The sequence below is a fragment of the Schistocerca gregaria genome, chromosome 3 (assembly GCF_023897955.1).
Source record: "Schistocerca gregaria isolate iqSchGreg1 chromosome 3, iqSchGreg1.2, whole genome shotgun sequence".
In the NCBI taxonomy this organism is placed as follows: Eukaryota; Metazoa; Arthropoda; class Insecta; order Orthoptera; family Acrididae; genus Schistocerca; species Schistocerca gregaria.
In genome coordinates, this window is record NC_064922.1 from 850,871,636 (window position 1) to 850,897,564 (window position 25,929).

General features: G+C 44.3%; 1 protein-coding gene across 1 annotated transcript in view; it reads right to left on the minus strand.

The window, feature by feature from the left end:
* The window catches only part of LOC126355625 (podocan-like), a 218,115-nt gene extending 192,569 nt beyond the window's left edge, over positions 1–25,546 (minus strand). Inside the window, exon 1 of the mRNA XM_050005988.1 lies at positions 25,498–25,546. Coding sequence (XP_049861945.1) covers positions 25,498–25,527 — 30 coding nt within the window. The 5' untranslated portion in view covers positions 25,528–25,546. The remainder of the gene's footprint in view (positions 1–25,497) is intronic.
* Between the last annotated feature and the right edge of the window lie 383 nt (positions 25,547–25,929).

Consider the following 25,929-nt stretch of genomic DNA (forward strand, 5'->3'; position numbering starts at 1 on the left):
AAAGTGAGGAGGCATCCTGTGACAGAGATAGAGCATACTCTTAGCACTCCAGCATGATGAAAAAATGAGTTTAATAGTCCAGTCTTGTGATGCAGGACATATCAGATATTAAGCTGGTAAGAAGCGATGTTTTTTTACCTGATGAGAGAATAGTTAGAGGAAATAGACACTTTGCCATACAGTTGTACAGGATTTTCACAAGTAATAGTACTTACGTGATTTGAAGATGTGTGTACGCTACAATTTCTTCTGTCTTCGAAAATAACTCATGTAAAAGGAAGGAATCTTCATTTTGTGTGAGAAATTCTAGATGTATGGACAACACCCCTGTCTCGCATTGTATGAAGTTGATTTCTTAAACTGGGGAGAGTTGCGGTGGAAAAAAATTCAAAGACATCGTTTAATATGCCCTAAACAAGTATGATCCGAGTAAGGTTTTAAGGAATGGGAAAGATCCATCATGGTTTAATAGCCGTGTTAGAAAAGCGCTACGTAAACAAAGAGCACTTCATCTCAGACTCAAGAGAAGTATAAACCTAACTGACAAACAAAAGCTGAACGAAGCGAAAATGAGCGTAAGGACATCAATGAGAGAAGCGTTCAGTGACTTTGAAAGTAAGACGGTGTCAGCCGACCTGAATAAGAGCCGTTAGAGATTTTGCTCATTTATAAAATCAGTAAGTGGGTCAAAATCATCTATTCATTCTCTCAGCGACCACACCGGCACCGAAACGGAAGATAACAGAGAGAAGGCCGAAATACTGAATTCGGTCTTCCGAAGTCTTTTTTCGGAGGAAGATCGTAGCACTGTCCCTCCTTTCAATTGACATAAGAACATCGAAATGTCATATATTGAGATAACCGATCGCGGAATTGAAAATCAGCTACAATCGCTTAGTAGTGGGAAAGCTTCAGGACCAGATGAAATACCTATAAAATTCTGTAAAGATTATGCGAAAGAACTTGCTCTGCTTCTAGCAGTAATTTATCGTAGATCGCTTGAACAACGAAAGGAAATCTAACGACTGGAAAAAAGCGCAAGTCACTCTCGTTTTTAAGAAAGGCCGTAAGACAGATCCACACTCTTACGGGCCCATATCGTTGGCGTCAATATGTTGTATAATTATGGAATATGTCTTATGACTTTTTTGGAAAATGATCAGCTCCTCCATAAAAATCAACAGGAGATCCACAACGCAGTGGACAACGGCGCTCAGGTTGATGCCGTGTTCCTTGGTTTCAGTAAGGCATTTGACACCGTCCCGCTCTCCGTTTAATGAAAAAAATACGAGCTTACGGAGTATCGGAGCAGACCTGCGATTGGATTCAAGACTTTCTTGTAGACAGAACTCAACACGTCGGAACTAAATCGACACATGTAAAAGTAATATCCGGAGTACTACAGGGAGGTGTGATAGGTTGGTTGGTTGGTCGTTTGGGGGAAGGAGACCGGACAGCGAGGTCATCGTTCTCATTGGATTAGGGAAGGACGGGGAAGGAAGTCGGCCGTGCCCTTTGAAAGGAACCATCCCGGCATTTGTCTGGAGTGATTTAGGGAAAACACGGAAAACCTAAATCAGGATGGCCGGACGCGGGATTGAACCGTCGTCCTTCCGAATGCAAGTCCAGTGTCCACTGCGCCACCTCGCTCGGTGGTGTGATAGGACCGTTGCTGTTTACAATATATACATAAATTAAATTATCTAGTAGAAAGGGTCCGATGCTCTTTAAGGCTATTCGCAGATGACGCAGGTGACTATACCAAAGTAGCAACGCTAGAAGATAGCAAGAATTAGCACAACGACCTGCAGAGAAGTAATGAATTGTGCAGGTTCTGGCAGTTGACCCTGAACGTAAATAAATGGAACACATTGCGTATACAAAGAAATCAACTACTATACCGCTACACTATTGATGACAAACAGCTGGAGACAGCGTCCACATAAAACAGATAGTGGGAAAAGTAGATACCAGACTCGGATTCATCGGAAGAATCTTAAGGAAATGTAACTCATCCACGAAAGAAGTGGCTTATAACGTGCTTGTTCACCCGATTCTTGAGTACTGTTCATCTGTCTGGGATCCCTATCAGGTAGGACTGATAGAGGAGATAGAGAAGATCCAACGAAGAGCGGCGCGTTTCGTCATGGGAAAGTTTAGCTGGCGAGAGAGCGTTACGGAGATGCTCAACAAGCTTCACTGGCAGACGCTACAAGAGAGGCGTTGTGCGCCACAGAGAGAGTTACTATTGAAATTTCGGGACACAACTTTTCAGGAGGAGTCGGACAACATATTACGTCTCCCCCACATACATCTCGCGTATTGACCACGAGGAGAAAATTTGAGAAATCAGAGCCAATACAGAGGCTTACCGGCAATCATTCTTCCCACGCACTATACGTGAGTGGAACAGGGTTGGAGTGATCACATAATGGTACCGAAAGTGCCCTCCATGACAAACCATTAGGTGGCTTGCGGTGTATGATTTGATGTAGATGAATTGCAGTTAGTACTATACATCCAAGCTGTACCTGCTTGTCTCACAGTGTCAGCGGCCAGCAGCCAACCGTGAGTTGTGGGTTAGTAGCCACTTGAGAGAGAGAGAGAGAGAGAGAGAGAGAGAGAGAGGTGGTTTGCCAGATATCAAATATCGAAGCCAGCCAACTACTGCCCTACAGCCGTTGGACTGTCTGTATGGCAACGCTCAAGGCATCCTCTGGGTTGACGATTAATAAACTACTGCCCAGTATGCATTTGGTTGACTGTGAGATTATGTGGGGTTACAGGCAATGCATGGAGGATGGTGCTTGTGTTCTGATAAGTCTCTGCATACAAGACCGCCAATATATGGTGAGTGTTTTTGATATTTAATTACTTCATTTGCTGTCGTGTGTCTATACACATGGGGATGTACCACACAGCTCTTTATGATGTGATCACCAGTCAGTAGTTCCCACTGATGTCATTTGGGATACTGGGATTACTCGCTAGTTATCCGCGAGTCTGGGCACAAAGCTTCGAAACACTATGGGAAGCAAACGCGTTGTAGAGACTGTCCCAGCGAAGTGCAGTAAGGCAGTTCTAGCACTGTACACCTGCTCGGAGCTGTTAGTTGGTGCGTGTTTTATAGTGTCTATTTGTGGTATACGTCTTAGTTTGGATTTTTAGCGATCTTTGTGGAATGTTGAGGTCTTTATTAGCAATGTTTTTTTTGTGATATAGTATTCCCACTCCAACTGTTATCAGAGCAGGACATCACGTCTGATGTATGTGGCAGTGGAAAGCTAATGCTTTGTACCTCCTGTTAGTGTTGGCACAACCGCGCATCTTTGTTTGGGGATTACCATGACTTCCAGCTTACATGCTGGGCATGCCAGCCCCATGTGCGTGTCTCTCTCCTGATCTGCGTGTGCAGGAACACGCAAGACGGCCAGTGCAGCTGCAGTTCCCAGCATGTCTTCGCTGGAGTCAGTGCGAAGGCGTGACTGGAAGGTTTTTTTCGGTGGACATGGGATGTGGTGGTGGAAGAGAGTGCTTCTGTTCTCAAATGTCAGTGCATAGTAGACCTCATATATACTATGCGCTAAGGTTTACTTAGTTACCTGATTTGCAAAATGTGTGAGTGTGATTCTCAAATGTTGAAAATATATTTTATTACGAAGAAGAATCATCGTAAGGTGATGGTGAGTTTTTTAAGTGATCTATTTGACTCGTGCAAATTGGACAATTTCCGATTAGTTTTGATATCGCAGTTGCCCCCAGCACTAGCAAATAGGAGCACAGTACTGTGAGGAGGAATGAAACTCTCTTGTCTGCATCTTTGGAGACGTTAGTTCGCACACAAACAGGAAGTAGCTACTTGCGAGAGACAGGGAGAGGAAGCGAGTCTGAAATTTCACATTAATAAAATGCCACCAACTGATTTTTTGTTCAGGGCTGTGAGATCAAAGGATGCCAACACCTGGTCCATGGTCGGTGAAAGTTAGTATCCTGATCTGTAATTATGACTGGCTGTGCTCAGACTACAGATATACAAATGGGCGACGCAGAATATCTTTTAATATACTGCAGTTCATTCCACTCCTCGATGCCTACATTTATTACATCATGGGAAGAGGGGGCACAAGTGAGCTCTACTCAAGTGGGGAATCCCTGTCTCTTGCAAACTGATGAAGTAAAGAATATGCATTCAGATATTATTATTGTTGACATTAATTTGAATTCGATATTGTGAGATTCTTCCTCTCCAGCACAGACTTTGTCTTTTTCCTGTCAATTTTCAGATGGGGAAGGGGAAAGGAGGGCTGGGTGATTTTCTGCAGGGGGAGAGGTTAATTAATTGATCAATTTCAGCGAAAGGAAAGCGGTTGGGAATTTCCCAGAAGGCTCAGGGAGGAGTAGGGGGATAGAGTGGGGGGTTTCTCCAAAGGATGGATTATCCGCAGGGGATCATCAACTACTTAACTGAACAATTGGTGAAGGGACCGCTGGATCACTGAGGGAGGTGGGGGTTACATGAAAAACCACTTGGCAGAACAATAGTTTTGCCCCTGAATGTATGCAGCCCACACAAACGGAATGTACCAGAACTCTTTTTGTGTTACCAGTTACAGTAAAGCCTCATTACTTGTAATAATATTGTGTAAGTAGATCGCTACTTGAGACAAGAGCTGTTTTCATGGATGAGGTGATGAAAGACTGATATTGATCCTTGAACATAGCACAACATTTCTGAACTGCAGCAACCGATTTAGGCTTGGTCTGAGAGAAAGCACATCTTTAGAACTGAAAACCATGTAAATAGAATATTAGCAGTAGTCCACCAGCAGCCAATGTTCTCACCATAAATTCTTGTTTGTCGCAGCATGTAAATGGTCTTCACAATAAAACACAAGACAAAGCAACTAATAATAAAAAATAGAACGATGAAGTTTCAGGTAGCCCCAGCGGTCAGCGGAAGTAGAATATTTTTTTTTTAATTAGGCGTTCTGCAGCTCACCAACGTTTAGCCAGCTAAAAGGTAAATAATTGTCATAACAGTACAAAACACAAACTTATGAAATATACGAGCACAGACATACAAGCTTAACAAAGGGCCTTAGAAGCCTACAGTTGCCAACAGGCAAGTAAGACATTTTCGGGTAGGTCTCGGTAACATAAAGAAAAGAAGGAAGAACAATATAAACATATTAACCAGTAACATGGTGTAGTGGCATAAATATAAATAGAGATACAAGTACACGTTTAACAGTGGTGTTCAACAGGCTGTGGAAAATGGTACACGTTAGCGTAACAAAAAAATGTTCAAATGTGTGTGAAATCTTATGGGACTTAACTCCTAAGGTCATCAGTCCCTAAGCTTACACACTGCTGAACCTAAATTATCCTAAGGACAAACACACACACCCATGCCCGAGGGAGGGCTCGAACCTCCGCCGGGACGAGCCGCACAGTCCATGACTGCAGCGCCTGAGACCGCTCGGCTAGCCCCGGGCGGCTGTTAGCGTAACAGAGTTAACTGTACGTGACCCTCAAATTTAAGAAACAAAATGAAAGGAATAGAAAGAATAGAAAGAAAATTGTTTATTGCTTAAACTGAAATACCTACACATATGAAACATTAACATGAAACGACGGTTAACACGGTTCCCAGTGCTGTGTTATTACTAAAAAGGTATCTTGGCAGCTTCTTAAAATTTAAAAAGCTCTTTAGCATATGCACTATTTACTCAAAGAAAGTAATAGAATGGCGGCACTGGTAGGAAAATCTAGATTAACACGATGTAATTGTTGCAAAAACGATTATTTGGCCTCTACCATGCTGCAGATGCGAAGAGGACGCGATTGATGTCACTTTTTGTATTGTTACAGTCACAGAACAGAGCTGGAGTAATTCTAGTGATGCGAAGGTGCATCGGAAAACCTTTGTGGTTGAATCTGGTTCGGCGGACAGTGGATTTCAGCCATATGGATAGACAAACATCGCAGAACCAGGATCTACGTCAGGACCGGCCACGGCGTGCCAAACTTCACGCGTGTAGAGTGTGTGGGCCTTAGGTGAACCAACGTCCGACCTGCTACTCGGCTTTGATCGGTCCTTTTCGGAAGTAGCTGGAACAGTGTGACGTTTCATTTATAGCACTGCGGTGCGGCGTTTTTCAGTCAGCGGTACTATCCGAATTCGGCAGAATCGCGCCGTCAGCGCTGTTTAACCTTCACTGTTTGTTGATGGAGTGAAGGGCGTTCATAGGTCCAATGGCTGTTTACACAAAAGAGACAGACACCCTGTCTATCTTCACAGTCCTTTAAAATGAATGGGAATGGCAGAAGACAGGGGTGAGAATTCTCAATTCGCATAGGCGACACGTACTGCATATTTGCTATGAGCCGACATTACAGTACTATGCAGAAATAATTTAACGATTTAGTTGTCAGTCAAACAGCGAAAAATTACAATGATCGATAGACAGGATTCATAGTTCTCTACATCAAAGGCACGTTGTGGTACGTTTGCAGGCCTGGAGCACACCGAAGACATTGGTGGTGCGAATAGTAAAATTTCTGAAGTCTCACGCATTATTTCGTTGCTGGAACAGCTTTCTGTGGAGCTGAATGGAGAGTACGGATACTTCGTATACTACTGCAAAGTATGCTGGATAAGTCGAGCGGCATGCCTGTTGTTGAATTTATGAAGGACAAAGTATTGCAGGAACGAAAATCAGAACATCTGGAATGGAGTGTAGACTTTGCATTTTAATTGGACTTGATTACACGGTGCTCATAGTAAGACATTACAGGCCAACTTTTTTCTGATTTGATGACGCTACACCTAAAAATAAAGTCGTGTTGTAGAAAAGACAGGCTCCTTCTGTAAGCTCACTGTCATTAAAGAAAACGTGAGGTTTGAAGAAATCATTGTGGCCTTGAAAGAATTACAATGATGATTTAAAAAAAATTTTTTGAAGACACTGTCAATCTTAGATCTCTTTTCGAGCTGTTTTCGTGAACGTCTGCCGTTTCAGTTGAAAGCACCACTCAGCATTTGCGATTTTATGATTGACCTGCAAGGTTGTTCCAGTTTCAATGACAAACCATATTACGTTCAAACTGTCCATGACATCTATATTGCTTTACTCAGGTAGAATTTTAAGTGTCCGTAATGAGCTTGCGAAAGCGTTACAATGTTTCGATCGAAATATTTCTGTGGAGGACCTTTTTCCGATTATGAAACTTAATAAGCCACGATTATGTGGCAACCTGAGAGCGAAATTCTGTGTCGTTGTCTGTGTCTGGCTGTATGTCGACTGTTTGTACCAGCTAAAAATTATATTATGTCCTCAGCGCCTCAGAAAATAATTAAATAATACTATAAATTTGTTTTGTTTGTTACTTATATTGTAGAGAAATAGGAAATATAGAACCCAGTCGTATGTAGTGCGACTGTATTGCCATTTAAATGCAGCGTTTTTGCGGTTTTCCCGTCTTCCCCCTCCTCGCGCTCAGACAGGTGGTGTGGTGATGGGGAAAATGTGAAATGAGGCTGAGTGCTTTGGCACTCGGGCCGAAACCTTGGCTGCCCCTGGTGCACGCGGAATAACAGGCCGACCACAGGCATAATATCTTTCCATAAAGCAAAAGTGGAACAGTCCACTCCTGTACTGATTTGGTCAGAAAGGCTTTGGTTAAAAGCATATCGTACAGAAATGCTCACTGTACAGCCAAAGCTCAGATTTCCCTAGCAGACAACACCAATGCACTTCGCCGCTACTTACAACCCATGTAATACAGTCTGGAATCCCGCGACCGCTACGGTCGAAGGTTCGAATCCTGCCTCGGGCATGGGCGTGTGTCATGTCCTTAGGTTAGTTAGGTTTAAGCAGTTCTAAGTTCTAGAGGACTGATGTCCTCAGCAGTTAAGTCCCATAGTGCTCAGAGCCATTTGAACAACCCATGTAAAGGTAAATCATATCAAAGACGTCTAGACTCGGACCATTGATTCCTCATCTCACGGTTCTTAGTTCAGCATTCTCTTCGGTATTGTTCTGATTTTTAAGCTACCGGCCACCCTGTATGACAGCTGACTTGCTCAGATTTACTGTACAGTAATTCACAACAACTTTGATACTAACACTGTCTTGTAACAGTAAAGTCACTCACCGTCGATTACTCGCTTAGGAGACCCGTAAGTCGGGACCGATACAGCTCCTGAAATATTTTTCATGAGTATTCGACTGTAACTTTCCTGTCAAAACAAACGTGCTGACGGATGGCCTCTGCCAGTAACGTGCCGAGAACGAATAGTAATCTTCCGTTCGACTGATGAAGTCTTCCATTTGTAAGATCTGCCACCATCCAGACTTGTCAGGTCGTGATTCCATGAGAACGTCTTGATCGTTAGACACTTTACTTATGACGCGTTTCGAGTAATCATCATCAGATAAGACATACTTAGGAAAGCTCAGTCAGGTGAGCAATGGAAGTAAAACGTACACTCATGTGTAATTGCCGTTGCGCGTATTTGTGTCATATGTTATTTTGAGACGTCTAATAAGTCTGCCACGCGACGTTTCAAAACATCATCTTTCGTAAATACGCCCAACGGCAATTGCACTTGAGGTTGTACGAGACTTGCTCAGAAAGTAATACACCGCATTTTTTTCTCGGCGGGAAACAATGCTACGAATGAGAAACGTTACGTATGTATTATTTGAAGTCTCCTGAGTGAGCGCGCCAAGTTTCCGTCACTTCCGACAGATAGCGTAGCTGCAGGGCAGTTTCAAAATGGCGTCTGTAGGTGACGTGAGTTACAAGCAACGTGCCGTCATTGAATTTATGACTGCAAAGAAAGAAACTGTGGGGAACATTCACAAAGGCTTCTGCAAAGTCTATGGAGTATCTGTTAGTCGCTGGGCACGAAGGGTGAGGTCATCAGAAGACGGTTCGGCACAGCTCCACAATTTGTAGCTGTCGGGGAGATCATCCATGGCTATCACACCCAACATATTGCAGCGAGCTCATATTGTCATTCGTGAGGACAAGCGCGGCAGTTGGCGCTGCATCTGTCAATCAGCAAAGGAAGTTCACACAGCGAAGCACTGGCTTTGCCACCAGGACGAAGATTCCTACCGACAGGGCATACACGCCCTTGTTTTGCGCTGGAGGAAGGCCACACAGTGGGATGGACATCATGTGGAAAAATAGGTGGTTTGGGTAAAACACCGTTCTTCCGTGTGTGTAATTCTCATTATGCCCAATAAACAATTGTTGAAGAAGAAAAATGCGATGCATTACTTTCTGGGCAACCCTCATACGTTTTACTTGCATTGCTCACCAGCATGGGCTTTCCTAAGCATATTTTATCTGATGAAGATTACTCGAAATGCGTCATAGCTAACGTTTTTAGCGATCAAGATATTTCCGTGGAATTACTACATGTAATGTTGTATACAGGATGCGGTGTACCATTGATAACTGAGCGCTTCAAGTTGTAATACCCTGATGGGGAAACAAAATCGGAACACCAAAAAATACATAATGTAGAGTAATGAAATTTCTGGAATACATTTGTCTCGGTAACATACGGAAGTGATTAACATTAAGACGTCACAGGTTAATGTATGCGCGAAATAAGTCAATGCAAATGTGAAATGCTACTACGTTAATAACCGGTGTAGCCGCCAGAATGTTGAATGTGCATGCATTGATGTTAATTTGTGGAATGGAGTTCCATGCCTGTCACACTTGGTCCGTCAGTACAGGGACAGTCAATGCTGATGATGCTGTAGTTTTCGTCCGATGATGTCGCACATGTGTTCGATTGGAGACAGATCTGGTGATCGAGCAAGGAAAGGAACCACTCTGAAGAGCATGTTGGATTACATCAGCGGTATGTGGTCGAGCGTTATCCTGTTGGAAAACAATAACTGGCGTATTGTCCATGATTGGTAGCACAAGAGGTCGAATCTCCTGATAACGTGATGGAAGAAGAAATGAATGACTATTTGGAGGATGTTGCATATCCAGTACTAGTCAGACTTCGCCAAAAGCTTTATACCTGTGAACAAAGGAATAATAAGTGATAGTTAATGTTGATGTAGTATTTTTGAAATTATTGGGAGAAGTGACAACCGAAGAATTATTCAAGTTAGGTGTACAATCTTTGAGACTGAAAATATACTATCGGACTTTGAAGACAATATCATCCATAGAATTCAGAAGACAGCAAGGAAAGATAATTGTGAGAACTACCGCACAATCAGTTTGACAGCTCCTGCATACAAGTTCCTGAGCGAAATAATATACAAAAGACTGGATAAGAACATTGAGGACCAGTTACATAGTGATTAATTTTCCCTTAGGAATGCCAAATGTACCAGAGAGGCACTTCTCAGATTATGCTCGTTAATGGAAACAAGGATTACGAAAAATTAAGATACTTTCATAAGATGTCACGACTTAGAAACGTGTTAAATAGTATACAGTGATGCAAGATAAAAAATCTCAGTAAAATAAGTAAAAGCAGTAGGGAAAGACGGCTAATATGCAATATGCACAAGAATCAAAAATGAAACAAAAAGAGCAATAGACAAGTACCTGAATTAGAAAGGTCGTAAACATGGGACTCATTCTTTCTCCTCTACAGTTTGGCCAATATATCGGAGAAACAACGAAAGAAATAAAAGAAAGATTCAAAAATTGGATTAAAATTCTAGGGGAAGACTATCAATGATAAAATTCGCTGATGACAATGCTATTCTCTCTGAGCGTGAAGGAAAAATTACAGGAAGTGTTGAATGAAATCAGTACTGCACAGAGTACAGAAAACGGTTTAACAGTAAACCAAAGAAAGATGAAAGTATTGAGGACAAGCAAAAATGAGATTAACGGCAAACGCATAAAAATTGGGATTTATTTAGTAAATGAAGTGAAGGAATTACACTGCTTGGGAAGCAAAATAACGCGTGGCGGACGTAACAAGTAACACCCAAAAAGGTAGCTAGTGCAGGATCGCACACGGTTTCTCCCAAGAAGAAGTTGACTGCTGCGAAACATACGTCTTTAATTGAAAAAGCAGTTTCTGAGAATGTACGTCTGGAGCAGAGTATTGTATCAATGTGAATCAGGGTCTCTGGAGAAACTAGGAAAGATTGGCAACGTAGAGTTTGAAACGCAGTGTTACAGGAAGGTTACTCAAAATTAGGTGGACTTATTAAATGATAAATGAGGAGGTCCTCCACAGGTTCCGCCAATAGAGAATTATCTGGAAAACATTGTCCACAGGAAAAGAGAGAACCGTAGAGCGTATTTTAAGAAACAAAACAATAACTCCAACTGTAGGAAACTGTAGAAGTCAAAAATTCTGCAGGGGAGACAGACGTCGGAATGTACACTGAAGCGTCAAGGAGGCTGGTATAGGTATGCACATTCAAATACAGAGATATGTAAACAGGCAGAGAACGGCGCTGCAGATGGCAACGCCTACATAAGTCAACAAGTGTCTGGTGCACTTGTTAGATCGGTTACTGCTGCCACAATGGCGGCTTTTCAAGATTTAAGTGAGTTTTAACATGTGTATAGTCGGCGCACGAGCGATGGGACACAGCATGTCCAAGGTAGCGACGAAGTGGGGATTTTTCCGTACGACCATTCCTGGATATCAGGAATCTGGTAAAACATCAATCTCCGACATCGTTGCGGCCGGAAAAAATTCCTGCAAGGACGTGACCAACGACTATTGATGAGAGTCGTTGAACGTGGCAGCAGTGCAACCCTTCCGCAAATTTCTGCAGATTTCAATGCTGGGCCATCAACAAGTGTCAGCGTGCAGAATATTCAACGAAACATCATCTATATGGGCTTTCAGAGCCGAAGGTCCACTCGCGTACCCTTGATGGCTGCGCAACACACAGCTTTACGGCTCGCCTGGGCTCGTCAACACCGAGATTGCACTGTTGATGATGGATACATGTTGCCTGGTCGGACGAGTCTCGATTCAAATTGTATCGAGTGGATGGACATGTACGGGTATGGAGACAACCTCATGAATCCGTGGACCCTGCATCTCAACAGGGGACTGTTCAAGCTGGTGGAAGCTCTGTAATGGTGTGTATCACAAGGGCGATGGGTGTTGGTGATGCTCTAAGGTGAAGAGGCTGCCCACACAAGAACAAACAGTTCCACTTCGCATCAAACTAGTCACAAGACTAACGATAGAAAGGAAAAAGGGTGAAATCTTTGAGAGATTAATCGTGAGGTGTGATTTGACGAAACAGAAGATAAACTGAATGGAATTCGAAAACAAAGTTTCGAAGTTCGCATAGTAGTAAATGGCCATACGTCAGTGCCAACAATGGGATCGCCGAATTATCACGAGGGAAAGTTTCAGCTATAAATAAAGTTCTCTGCAAAGCTGCTCTGAAACAGGATCATTCTTCTCCTTCACATTTTAAAGCAAGCGACTACTAACAATTTTACAGAAGGTTTCTGAAATGTTCTAAGGAGAGTGTCCTACGTGCTACTCGAAATTATTAAACGTTCGCATTAGTGCTTGTATTCTCCTCGTGCAGTGGTATCAGGTCAAATCGTATCGGTAGATAACGTTAATACCTTGAAAAGCGATTAACTAGTCAGGTAAATGCTTATCGAGTTCTGAAACCTCTGACTGCGCAAAGTGCACTACTGTCCAGAATGCGCAAGTCCCTTGCTCACGGAGTCAACAAAACGTCTTATGACATTAAGAGGTCCCTGACTAAGGAATTTATTGCTAGCGCACTCGAGCAGATGACACTTCGATGGATTGCTCACTCGCTGCCTGCGATATGTGAGCTATAATAGAATCGCAGACCAGAGAGCAGTGTCAGCAGCAGTAGTAGTGGTGGTAGCTCGCTGTCGTCGGACGGTTGGGTTAGGTTGGCTCGTAGGGAGCAGTTGTCGAGTTGTACAGCACACAGAGAGCACTTGTGTCTTGGAGTTCGGACAATGCAGTCCAGTAGTGGTGTTCTGTAGCTCGAGAAGAGCATTAGAGTTATGGAATTACCAAGGCTGGTCGTGGAGAACGATGGCGATGCCTGAGCGATGTAGTATAAGATAAAAGCAAAAATAATTGTTCTTTATTGCCGTGCACATATGTTAATTGCTACAACTGATTTTTTGTACTATTGTTATATCAAAGTCCCATGTAAATGTTTTCAATAATAATCTTTCTTATAAATATAACTTTTGATAGCCATTCATCTGAATTTAAAGTTTTTACTAATTTCTCCTATCCATAGTCATGCCGATTATCGTCAAGAAAATCAGTTGTTTTTCATACATAACAAAATCTAGTGGCCAGCATTGCACTGGGGTGCACCAAAAAAGAAAAAAAATCCTTATGGAGTAGATACAGGGGGTTTCAAAAATGACCGGTATATTTGAAACGGCAATAAAAACTAAACGAGCAGCGATAGAAATACACCGTTTGTTGCAATATGCTTGGGACAACAGTACATTTTCAGGCGGACAAACTTTCGAAATTACAGTAGTTACAATTTTCAACAACAGATGGCGCTGCAAGTGATGTGAAAGATATAGAAGACAACGCAGTCTGTGGGTGCGCCATTCTGTACGTCGTCTTTATGCTGTCAGCGTGTGCGGTTCACAACGTGCAAGTGTGCTGTGGACAACATGGTTTATTCCTTAGAACAGAGGATTTTTCTGGTGTTGGAATTCCACAGCCTAGAACACCGTGTTGTTGCAACAAGACGAAGTTTTCAACGGAGGTTTAATGTAACCAGAGGACCGAAAGCGATACAATAACGGATCTGTTTGAAAAATTTCAACGGACTGGGAACGTGATGGATGAACGTGCTGGAAAGGTAGGGCGCCCGCATACGGCAACCACAGAGGGCAACGCGCAGCTAGTGCAACAGGTGATCCAACAGCGGCCTCGGGTTTCCGTTCGCCGTGTTGCAGCTGCGGTCCAAATGACGCCAACGTCCACGTATCGTCTCATGCGCCAGAGTTTACACCTCTATCCATACAAAATTCAAACGCGGCAACCGCTCAGCGCCGCTACCATTGCTGCACGAGAGACATTCGCTAACGATATAGTGCACAGGATTGATGACGGCGATATGCATGTGGGCAGCATTTGGTTTACTGACGAAGCTTATTTTTACCTGAACGGCTTCATCAATAAACAGAACTGGCGCATATGGGGAACCGAAAAGCCCCATGTTGCAGCCCCATCGTCCCTGCATCCTCAAAAAGTACTGGTCTGGGCCGCCATTTCTTCCAAAGGAATCATTGACCCATTTTTCAGATCCGAAAAGATTACTGCATCACGCTATCTGGACATTCTTCGTGAATTTGTGGCGGTACAAACTGTTTTAGATGACACTGCGAACACCTTTTGGTTTATGCAAGATGGTGCCCGGCCACATCGCACGGCCGACGTCTTTAATTTCCTGAATGAATATTTCGATGATCGTGTGATTGCTTTGGGCTATCCGAAACATACAGGAGGCGGCGTGGATTGGCCTCCCTATTCGCCAGACATGAACCCCTGTGACTTCTTTCTGTGGGGACACTTGAAAGACCAGGTGTACCGCCAGAATCCAGAAACAATTGAACAGCTGAAGCAGTACATCTCATCTGCATGTGAAGCCATTCCGCCAGACACGTTGTCAAAGGTTTCGGGTAGTTTCATTCAAAGACTACGCCATATTATTGCTACGCATGGTGGATATGTGGAAAATATCGTACTATAGAGTTTCCCAGACCGCAGCGCCATCTGTTGTTGACAATTGTAACTACTGTAATTTCGAGAGTTTGTCTGCCAGAAAATGTTCTGTTGTCCCAAGCATATTGCAACAAACGGTGTATTTCTATCGCTGCTCGTTTAGTTTGTATTGCCGTTTCAAATATACCGGTCATTTTTGAACACCCTTTATATACGCGTTATCCTGCGACATCATTGAGGTAAGAATTTTCAGTTTATTCAGAACGATTTTTCAGGGTCATGACGCAGTACTGCTGACGTCCAGGTTTACCAGTTTAGATTCACAGCCAGTTAATTATTGAAAGGTTATGTATGAGTCACAATTTTGTTGGGAGGCTAGTCACTTTTTTATTGGGAGGTTACGGAATTTATCTGTTGGGAGGTTACAACTTGTTTACATAAACTCTGGTGAGGCTTTGAAAGAAGCTAACTAAACCGAGAAAAGGAATCGATCATCAATGCGCTGTCACAGTCATCAGCCGCTTCACATGACACTGATGTGTGTTGGTCTCACTCAGAGCATAGGTCCTTTAATGTTATGTACCCAAGTTCCACTTTTTTTCCTGAAAAATATTTATTAATGGTTTTTGTACAATCTTTCAACATAATACAGGCACATACATATCAAATAGCACACAGTAATATCCTTTGCTATCGACATATTCACGTTTTGTTATCATAATAATTAGAATTTTTTTTTCTTTTGGATGCCAGAGCCACAGCCGTCCAGTGTGGCCGAGCGGTTCTAGGCGCTTCAGTCCGGAACCGAGCGACCGCTCCGGTCGCAGGTTCGAATCCTGCCTCGGGCATGGATGTGTGTGGGGTCCTTAGGTTAGTTAGGTTTAAGTAGTTCTTCGGGACTGATGACCTCAGTTGTTAAGTCGCACAGTGCTCAGAGCCATTTGAACCATTTTTGAACCAGAGCCACAGCATCGTCGCTGCTGGCAGTTTGATTATCATCATCATCAGCATCATCATTAGCAGCAGCAGCTTCTTCTTCTACGTATTACTATTGATATTATTATCTTATAAGCTTCACTGATCGCTTGTGCGTATGTAAAAGAAAAAGGTTAGCTCTTGTGCTGAAAACCACAGATATTATCGTCCATTATCGTGCAAATCAAACCCAATGTTCAGTATGTTAAGCAAAATGAATCTTCTTAAACCACAGGAGATCAAAATACACTGACGGGAAAAAAATCGCAGCACCAAGGTGGAGTTGTGCTACGTACACGGAAGTTGGTAGGCGTACTTCTACATCTGCAAGATGACGTTTATTCAGATTTCGTTTCAGTCGCGTAAAAGTGGCGCTAGCATCGCGATTATGAGGATGCAAACCTGGTTTGCTTTATATGCACGCCGTAAAGGTTGTCAACACTACTTGCTTTTGAGATTGGACGTGGTGATTGATGTTAATCAAGAATGCTTGTAAGGTGACAAAGGCTCCATTATCAACACCTCAGTGAACGGGGTCATGTAACAGGGCTAAGAGAAGCTGGGCGTTCCTTCTGCGATACTGCAGAAAGACTCTTCAGGAATGCAGCCACTGTACATAATTGCTGTCAGCGGTAGTCACGAGAATACACAGTCGCAAGAAAACCGGGCTCTGGTCGGCCACGTGGCACTACCGAGAGGGAAGACCATCACGTTCGGCGTATGGCTGTGGAGTATCGTACATCATCTGCAGCAGCCACTTAAACAGCAGTTGGCGCCACAGTGATGTTACTAACTGCTGCAAATCGGTTGCTTCAAGGACAGCTCCGAGCCAGAAGCCCTTTGGCATAAATGCCAGTGACCCGAAATCACTGCAATTTGCGACATCAATGGTGTCAAGCGAGAGCTCATTGGAGAGCAGGGTGGAAGCCTGTTGTGTTTTCTGATGAAGGCTGGTTCTGCCTCGGTGCCAGTGATGAGCGTGTATTGGTTATAAGGAGGTCAGTTGAGGACCTGCAACCAACCTGTCTGCTTGCTACACACACACTGGACCTAACCGGAAGTTATGGTCTGGAGTGCGATCTCGTATGACAGCAGGAGCACTCTCGTGGTTATCCCAAGCACCCTGCCTGTGAATTTATACCTCAGTCTGGATATTTGTTCTGTTGTTCTCCCATTACAGGGGGTGTTTTCCAACAGGATAACGCTCGCCAACATACCGCTGTTGTAACCCAGCGTGCTCTAGAGTGTCGACATAGTGCCTTGGTCTGCTCGATCACCAGATGTGTCTCCAACTGAGCACATACAGAACGTCATCGGACAACGACTCAAGTATCACCAACAAACACCATTGACCGTCCCAGCACTGACCGACCAAGTGCAACAGGCATGGAACTCCATCCCACATCCTGACGCACGGCACCTGAACAACACAATGCGTGCACGTCTGCATGCTTATGTTCAACATTCTGGCTGTTATACCGGTTATTATTGTGCCAGCATTTCACATTTGCAATGGCTTATCTCGCCCTTACATTAAGCTATGGCCTTGCAATGTTAATCACTTAAACATGGTACCCAGACAAATGTATTCCCGAAATTTCACCACTTTACCTTAATTAATTGTTGCTGTTCTGTGTCCTTTCCGTCATTGTATTACACGCGTAAAGAAAAGTTTTATTCTTTGTCTCTCTTTCCCTGCAGGTATTCACGGTCTTTCTAGTTATCCCTTAGAATCCAGCAGACAACCCCCTTCATTCATCAGCCTTGCTACATGTCCCGATGGCTTCCATTTCATTTTCGTTACGGTCGTAATTACGTCTTCAGCTCCACTCTGTTCCTTGATCCATTATTTTGTATTCCTACATCTAAAGTAATTAACAATATGCACGTCACTATTGTTCAATGAAGAGAGCTACGTTATTGAAGGGCTTTTTGAACCCTTGCTGTCCATTTTTTATCTTAGTGACCCTGCAGGTGGTATTAAAAATAAGCTTAGACTTCTCGCAAATGATGCAGTTATCTGATGCAGCTATCCGATAAAAAGCTGCACGTATATCCAGTGAGATCTTGATAAGATTTCAGAGTAGTGCCGACTTCCTTTAAATGTTCCAAAATGTAAAAGTGCGCATTACAAAACGCAAAAACGAAGTATCCTATAGCTGCAATGTCAGTCAGCCAGAATTGCAGTCAGTCAGCTCATGCAAATACCTGGTTGTAACAATCTGCGGGCAAATGAAGTGGAGTGCTGAGACATTCTTGGTGATAGGTAAAGCAGATGGCGCAGTTCGGTCCACTGGTAGAAGCGTGTGAAGATGCAACCAATCTAGAGAGGGGACTACTTACATCACCCACGTGCAACCCTTAATGGTTGAGGAAAGGTGGTTATGTGGAGTTGGGGAAAGGGGTGGGGTAATAACGCGGAAAGAATGCTTAAATTACTCTGTTCGAACTGCAGATAGTCTAACCTTGTCTTTCTGGTCCCTGCAGAAGTGATACCTAGGGGGGCCTCTTGTACTATTTTCCTACATTTCTCACTTAATGTTGGCTCTCAAATGCACGGTCATCAGAGCCCATACAAAGGCCCAATTTTTTCACAGTACAATTTTTTTTCACTGTCCAATCTAGCCACTGTCACGAACGATGATGATGATGATGAAATAATGAGGACAACACAAACACGGAGTCCCCAGGCAGAGAAAATCCCCAGCCCGGCCGGGAATCGAACCCTGGACCCCATGATCTTGACGTAGCAACGCTAGCCACTGGATCACGAGCTGCGGACCCCACTCTGGAATATTGCTCAAGTATGAAGAAGACAGTCCCGCCCAACACCATTACCTTGTACGGATTTCAACTCGACGGTCGAGAAAGCTGATTGAGACGACTGGAATTGTGAATGGCACGTATCCCAGCAACCACCTGGCGGTCGTACAATCGAACGTCCCTTCACGGCCATGGTTCACCTCGACAAAGCTTAGGAGACGTCATGTGACCTCTCCTTCCGCATGGGGCTGAGACACAGGTGTTACTCTCCCATCTCTACCAGCTGACGTCGCCGCTTATGGACATTGTGATCGGGACACAATAACGGCGACGGATCTGAACCGTCATACTGTCGCGTACCAAGTCCTCCGTCGTACCTGGGGGTGCTGTACAAGAAATTGGTTGTGAAGGGCGAACCCCTCCCTATAACTGTAAGTGCTTCATTTCACTGGTTCGACATATATAGGTATTAATTGCTAGCGGACTGTTTAACACAAGCGGAAATCCAGCTTTGATGTAAAAGTTGTGCGGATCTTGTCCTCCCATGGAACCAGCTCGCTTCGAAAACTGGGACGCCTGTTTGTGTTTTTTCTTTGTATTATGAACTTACGAGGGTGGTTTGAAAAGTTCTCGGAACGCAACAGAAAAAAAGTACTTACATCACTAAATTTTTTAATATTTCTCAATGTACTCTCCTTGTACATTAATGCACTTGGTCCGGCGATGTTCCAGTGCCTTGATCTCTTCCCGAAAATCAGTTTCCTGCAGGCCTGCAAAACAGTTGTCAACTCCGGCTATCAGTTCTTTGTTTGAAGTGAATCTTCTTCCACGAAGAAAAACTTTCAGTGTTAGGAACAGAAAGTCTGACGGAGCCATATCAGGTGAGTAAGGCGCATGTGGCAACAATTCATACCTTAGTTGCTGTAATTTTGCCATATAGATATAATAACTTTTGAACACTATTGAGGTAAATACATTGTTTGTTCTCTATCAAAATCTTTCATTTGCTAACTATGCCTATCAGTAGTTAGTGCCTTCAGTAGTTAGAATCTTTTATTCAGCCGGCAGTATTGGCGCACGCTGTATTGCAGTAGTTTGAGTAACGAAGATCTTTGTGAGATAAGTGATTCATGAAAGGTATAGGTTGTTGTTAGTCACGGCCATTCTTTTGTAGAGATTATTGAAAGTCATATTGCGTTGCGCTAAAAATGTTGTGTGTCAGTTTAGTGTTGATCAGAATAAGTAAAGAGAGAAATATCTGAGTACGTTCACTTTTGCTCAGCTGTTTGAAAATCAAATAACTTAAGAGTTTTATTAGCACAGTCATTTACGGTTTTCCAAAGGTGACGTTTCAACCTGGATGAACGCGGTCAATTGGGTAAAGGGAGTGGCGATACGCTACATGCACCGCTACGGCGAATAGGAAGTCCTTGATTTCTGGCAATAAATGATGGAGCAGTTCATGGTCTCGACGAAAAGAGCGCAATACCGGAACTTTTTTTGCTATTTGGGGTCGTTCTATATGGACCCACCGCATGACTGGGGTGTGCCAGATGTGAGAAGAAGTTGAATTGCAGACGTGATGTTCCCACGATCCCCATACGGTAACAGAAACAGTCTTTGACTGTATGCAGCTGTCCCGGTTACTCCAACGGTTGAGCAGTCCCGGGCACTCCAACGGCCGACGACTGGTGATGACCGTAGAAACGACGTCCTCGTCTTACTGGCCACCCGCATCCATAAGCTGATCCCAATGGGTAAGATGGCTCTTTTTAGTTCACATGACCTCACAAGTTTTACCATACGGCTCCATCATATTGTTGATTTTCAATTAGAGAAAAAAATCATTGTGTCGGTGCACCTCGGTGGGCGGTTAAAAAAATGATTCAAATGGCTCTGAGCACTATGGGACTTAACTTCTAAGGTCATCAGTCACCTAGAACTTAGAACTACTTAAACCTAACTAACTTAAGGACATCACTCATATCCATGCCCCAGGCACCGGCCGGTCCAGGAGTTTTTATAGGTGTGTTTGTACAGTATAGTACTGACACACCATTTCTAACCCATTTTCTGAAACGTAAATTCGAAAATAACGCGTCACTGTGAATTAGCATCATGACAGCAGTAGCAGAGAGCTAGCCAGTGACGTCACAGACATCACATGGCTCAAATTGAGCGTTTTAGCGGCCTTTCAAATTATATGAATTTCATTTCCGATTTTGTAAAATAATACTGAAATTCAAGGGGGGAAAAGCCTGTTAGGGTTATAAAATGAGATAATTAATCATTTAAGACAGTTTTCAGAAAACAGTCAAATACCCTACTATTGTCGGCTTTGAAACGGATTGTATTTGCAAGGTGTCCGTGCCTCTCCACCTACCTTTACATCACTGTTTAATCATTATCTTTTCTTGATCCTCGCCGATCCAGCGTTTCCTCATTCTATTGATTCCCAAAAAGTCCAAATCTGAATCGCTAGCCTTTCTCTTCTTACTCACACTTTGAGACTTGCCTGACTTCTCCCTCACATCCTGACCATCCTTAAGTGGTTTGGCTTGGTTCCCCTACATCACTATGCCCAAATATTGGTACAATTCCTCTAATAATGCTATGATATATTCCCTTGATAGCTATGGACTACGCGGTAATTATTGCGGGCTCCCTGCACGTTTTCATGCTCTATATCTTCCCCGTCTATGATGGCACTTTCCAGCGGTGTAATGTCCATGTCACAAGGCCAAATTCGTGGTACAGCAGTTTGAGGAGTACGATAGTGAAGTTACGTTCGTGTTGTGGCCAGCAGATTCGCGTGATCTGACGTGTATCGAATACAGACTAAGACAAAAAGAAACAACGCGCCAGGAAGGAAATACGCGAATGCGACGGAAATCGGTAGACGTGTTTTGCATGTACAGGAAAGAAATGATTATAATTTCAGAAAAATTCAGGAGAAAAAGCTTCACAAATTGAGCAAGTCAAAAATGCGTTGGTCCACCCTTGGCCCTTATGGAAGCACTTATTCGGTTTGGAACACTGAAACAGTTGTTGGATTTCGTCCTGAGGGATATCGTGCCAGATTCTGTCCAATTGCCGAGGTAGTTCGTCAAAATCCCGAGCTGCTTGAGAGGACCTGCCCACAATGCGGCAAACGTTCTCAACTGGTGAGACATTCAAAAGCGTTCAAATGTGCGTGAAATCTTATGGGACTTAACTTGGTTCAAATGGCTCTGAGCATTATGGGACTTAACATCTGTGGTCATCAGTCCCTTAGAACTTAGAACTTCTTAAACCTAACCAACCTACGGACATCGCACACATCCATGCCCGCGGCAGGATTCGAACCTGCGTTTCATAGCGGTCGCGCGGCTCCTGACTGTAGCGCCTGGAACCGCTCGGTCACCCCGGCCGGCTGCACTGTTGGTCTTCGTACTTGTCATCCCCTAATTTGGCCAGAAAGGTCGCTGGGTCTCTCCCCAACTGAGAACATTTGGAGCATTTTGGGCACGGCCTTCTGGATTCTGACGATGGAACGCGCAAATTGCAACACAACTTGACACGATATCCCTTAGGAGGAGACCCAACAAGTCTATCAATCACTGCGAAGCCGAATAGCTGCTTGCATACGGGCCAAAATTGGACCAACGCAGTAACGCAGTATTGACTTGCTGAATTTGCGAAGTTCTTTCCCCTGAACAAATCATCGAGTTTTTCAGAAAATGTAATCATTTGTTCGCCTGTACATGTGAGACACACCTATCGATTTTTGTCCCTTTCGGATGATTCCTGCGTGGTGCGTCTTTTTTTTCGTTAGCGTGTCCATCTGGGGCGCTATCGTACGTTAATTCCACACCTACAAACCACAGCTCCGTAATACTTCTTTCGTAAGTAAAACCTCCTCTTGTTACTCCAACTTAATTATTTTTCCCAGGCCGCGTTTCGCCATTTTCTTTCGTAAGTAAAACCTCCTCTTGTCACTGCAACTTAATTATGTTTCCCAGGCCGCGTTTCGCCATTTTCTTGATCTAAGGTAGCTTTAGTGGGATGTAGAGCGTCACAGTTGTGTTATTTTTAGATTATCAAACAGTTCATGTCGCGTCTTTTATGTACTTTAGTAATTACTTATAGTTTGCTGTGATGTGTTTCCTCTCATCTGGTCTGGAGGTCGCACTACCACTTTATTTTCGAAACATAAGCATGATTTTGTATTCCAAAATGTTTCAGAATGTTCACCATGTTTCTTCTTCTTTTTTGTGATGTACCGTACTATTATTCTTTTGCCAGTAGATATAGCTATTTGTTCGAACACTGTACGCTTACCAACGTATGTGTTTGCTTCTCTTTCTTTTGCTTACCTACATGTTGCCAACCTAACGACGTAGATGTTCAAAACAAACTTCTGTTCATTATGTTTATCTCACTCTCTCTCTTTGTGTGTGTGTGTGTGTGTGTGTGTGTGTGTAAGACAGAGAGAGAGAGAGAGAGAGAGAGAGAGAGAGAGAGAGAGAGAGAGAGACTGAGCTGAAGAGTGTGTATATGGTTCTTTTTTTAGTAGTGTGTGTGTGTGTGTGTGTGTGTGCGTGCGTGTGAGGGGGCGGTGAGTTGGTGGTTTGTAGAATGTTGAATATGAATATAATAGCTGTTTAAGAGTGGGTGAAGCTTTCAGTGACAGCTGTTTTGACTTTTGGTTTCAATGCTCTATGCTCTGTGGAGGAGTTCACGTATAAGTGAGTGAAAAGATGTTGAGTGGTATTATTACTATATTGGGTAGTACTATTATTATATTAATGCTCTTGGGGACCGTTATTCCATTATTTTATCTATTAGTGTAAACAATGAATTGTTTGGCATGTGTACTTGACCATTCAACAGGGTTTTCCTTTCTGCTTTGGTTTTTTGTATGAGGTAATTCTCTTGCAGGCTTAGGAGGTGTTTGTTATTGTTGATTCTAATTATTTTCATGTCTTCTTCTCTAGTGGTTCGTTTGTGGTTATGTTGCCTTAGGTGTTTTGCAGGTGTTGAGTGGTTTGTCCCATACTTACAGGCCCTCACATATTCCTGGTATCTGGCATCAAATGTTGCTATTATCCAAAAAAGAAAGAAAAACGCGACGTGAATTGCTTGATAATCTAAAAACAACAAAACTGTATCGTTCTAGGTCCCACTGAAGACGCCTTATAGGAAGAAAAAAGGCGAAACACGTCTAGGAAAAATACATTAAGTTGCAGCAAAAGAAGGCGGTTTTACACTACTGGCCATTAAAATTTCTACACCACGAAGATGACGTGCTACAGACGCGAAATTTAACCGACAGGAAGAAGACGCTGTGATATGCAAATGATTAGCTTTTCAGAGCATTCACACAAGGTTGGCGCCGGTGGCGACACCTACAACGTGCTGACACGAGGAATGTTTCCAACCGATTTCTCATACACAAACAGCAGTTGACCGGCGTTGCCTGGTGAAACGTTATTGTGATGCCTCGTGTAAGGAGGAGAAATGCGTACCATCACGTTTCCGACTTTGCTAAAGGTAGGATTGTAGCCTATAGCGATTTCGGTTTATCGTGTCGCGACATTGCTGTTCGCCTTGGTCGAGATCCAATGACTGTTAGCAGAATATGGAATCGGTGGGATCACGAGGGTAATACGGAACGCCGTGCTGGATCCCAACGGCCTCGAATCACCAGCAGTCGAGATGACAGGCATCTTATCTCCATGGCTGTAACGGATGGTGCAGCCACGTCTCGATCCCTGAGTCAACAGATGGGGACGTCTGCAAGACAACAACCATCTGCACGAACAGTTCGACGACGTTTGCAGCAGGACGGACTATCAGGTCGGAGACCGTGGCTGCGGTTACCCTTGACGCTGCATCACAGACAGCAGCGCTTGCGATGGGGTTCTCAACGACGAACCTGGGTGCACGAATAGCAAAACGTCATTTTTTCGGATGAATCTAGGTTCTGTTTACAGCATCATGATGGTCGCATCCGTGTTTGGCGACATCGCGGTGAACGCACATTGGAAGCGTGTATTCGTCATCGCCATACTGGCGTATCACGCGGCGTGATGGTATGGGGTGCCATTGGTTACACGTCTCGGTCACCTCTTGTTCGCATTGACGGCACTTTGAACAGTGGAAGTTACATTTCAGATGTGTTATGACCCGTAGCTGTACACTTCATTCGATCCCTGCGAAACCCTACATTTCAGCAGGATAATGCACGATCGCATGTTGCATGTCCTGTATGGGCCCTTCTTTTCGACTGGTGCCCTGGCCAGCACATTCTCCAGATCTGTGACCAATTGAAAACGCCAGATCAATGGTGCCCGAGCAACTGGCTCGTCACAATACGCCAGTCACTACTCTTGATGAACTGTGGTATCGTGTTGAAACTGCATGGGCAGCTGTACATGTACACGCCATTCAAGCTGTGTTTGACTCAATGCCCAGGCGTATTTAGGCCGTTATTACGGCCAGAGGTGGTTGTTCTGGGTACTCATTTCTCAGGATCTATGCACCCAAATTGCGTGAAAATGTAATCACGTGTCAGTCCTAGTATAACATATTTGTCCAATGAATACCCGTTTGTCATCTTCATTTCTCCTTGGTGTAGCAATTTTAATGGCCAGTAGTGTATTTACAAAACAAGTATTTCTGTGCTTGCAGTGGAGGATGGCTGCGCAGACAAACTTGTAAACACAGCTCCGTAATTTACGGAAATAGCGGGACCTGTGTGTAGAGCTCTAGTGCCACGTACCTCCGATCGAGTCGGCTTTATTTGCGAAATATCCGCTATCGTTCACTCAGCGTGTCGTTTTCCTTCTTTCATAGACGGAGAAGGCTTTAACGCAGTTGTGCGTGCTATCGGAAGATGGCAGCGACACGCAGTACAGAGGCGGAGTGACTCGCTTCGCCGCTCCCTCGGCCGCTGTCCTCTGGGGTAGGGCGCCGCCGCCCACCCTACCTGTCGCACACGCACGGCACGCAGCCCAGCCAGAGATCGCCCGCGCTCGCAGCCGCCACTCACTCACCTGTACAGCGACCGCCGCCGCCGCCGCCATGCTGCCTCGCGCCGGACTGAGCTTATCTGCGCCCTCTCGCCTCCCGACTTATCTCTGATTGCTGATTAGCTCTATCTGTCAGGCCGCACCTTGCGCCGCGCCGCGCCCCACCTCACGTCCCCACGAATCCGGGGAAACGGGCGGGCCGAGATCGCACCCCGCGCAGTGCACCCGCGGGCAAGTAGCAGCTTCCGGTTTGCTCCCGGCTCAGTACTTCCGGCGGCCCGGCCCCGCTGGGGGACATCGACGCCGCCCGCCGCTGGGTAAGCGCGTCTGCGCGCGCAAAAGGCGCTGAGCCAGCAGCACGCGCCCCGCCGCTCGCGCTCTGTGCATTGTCTCTCGAACGTCGGGCGCGTTCTTCAGAGCTAGCGAGGCTGCGCTGTGCTCTTTCCAGATTTCCCA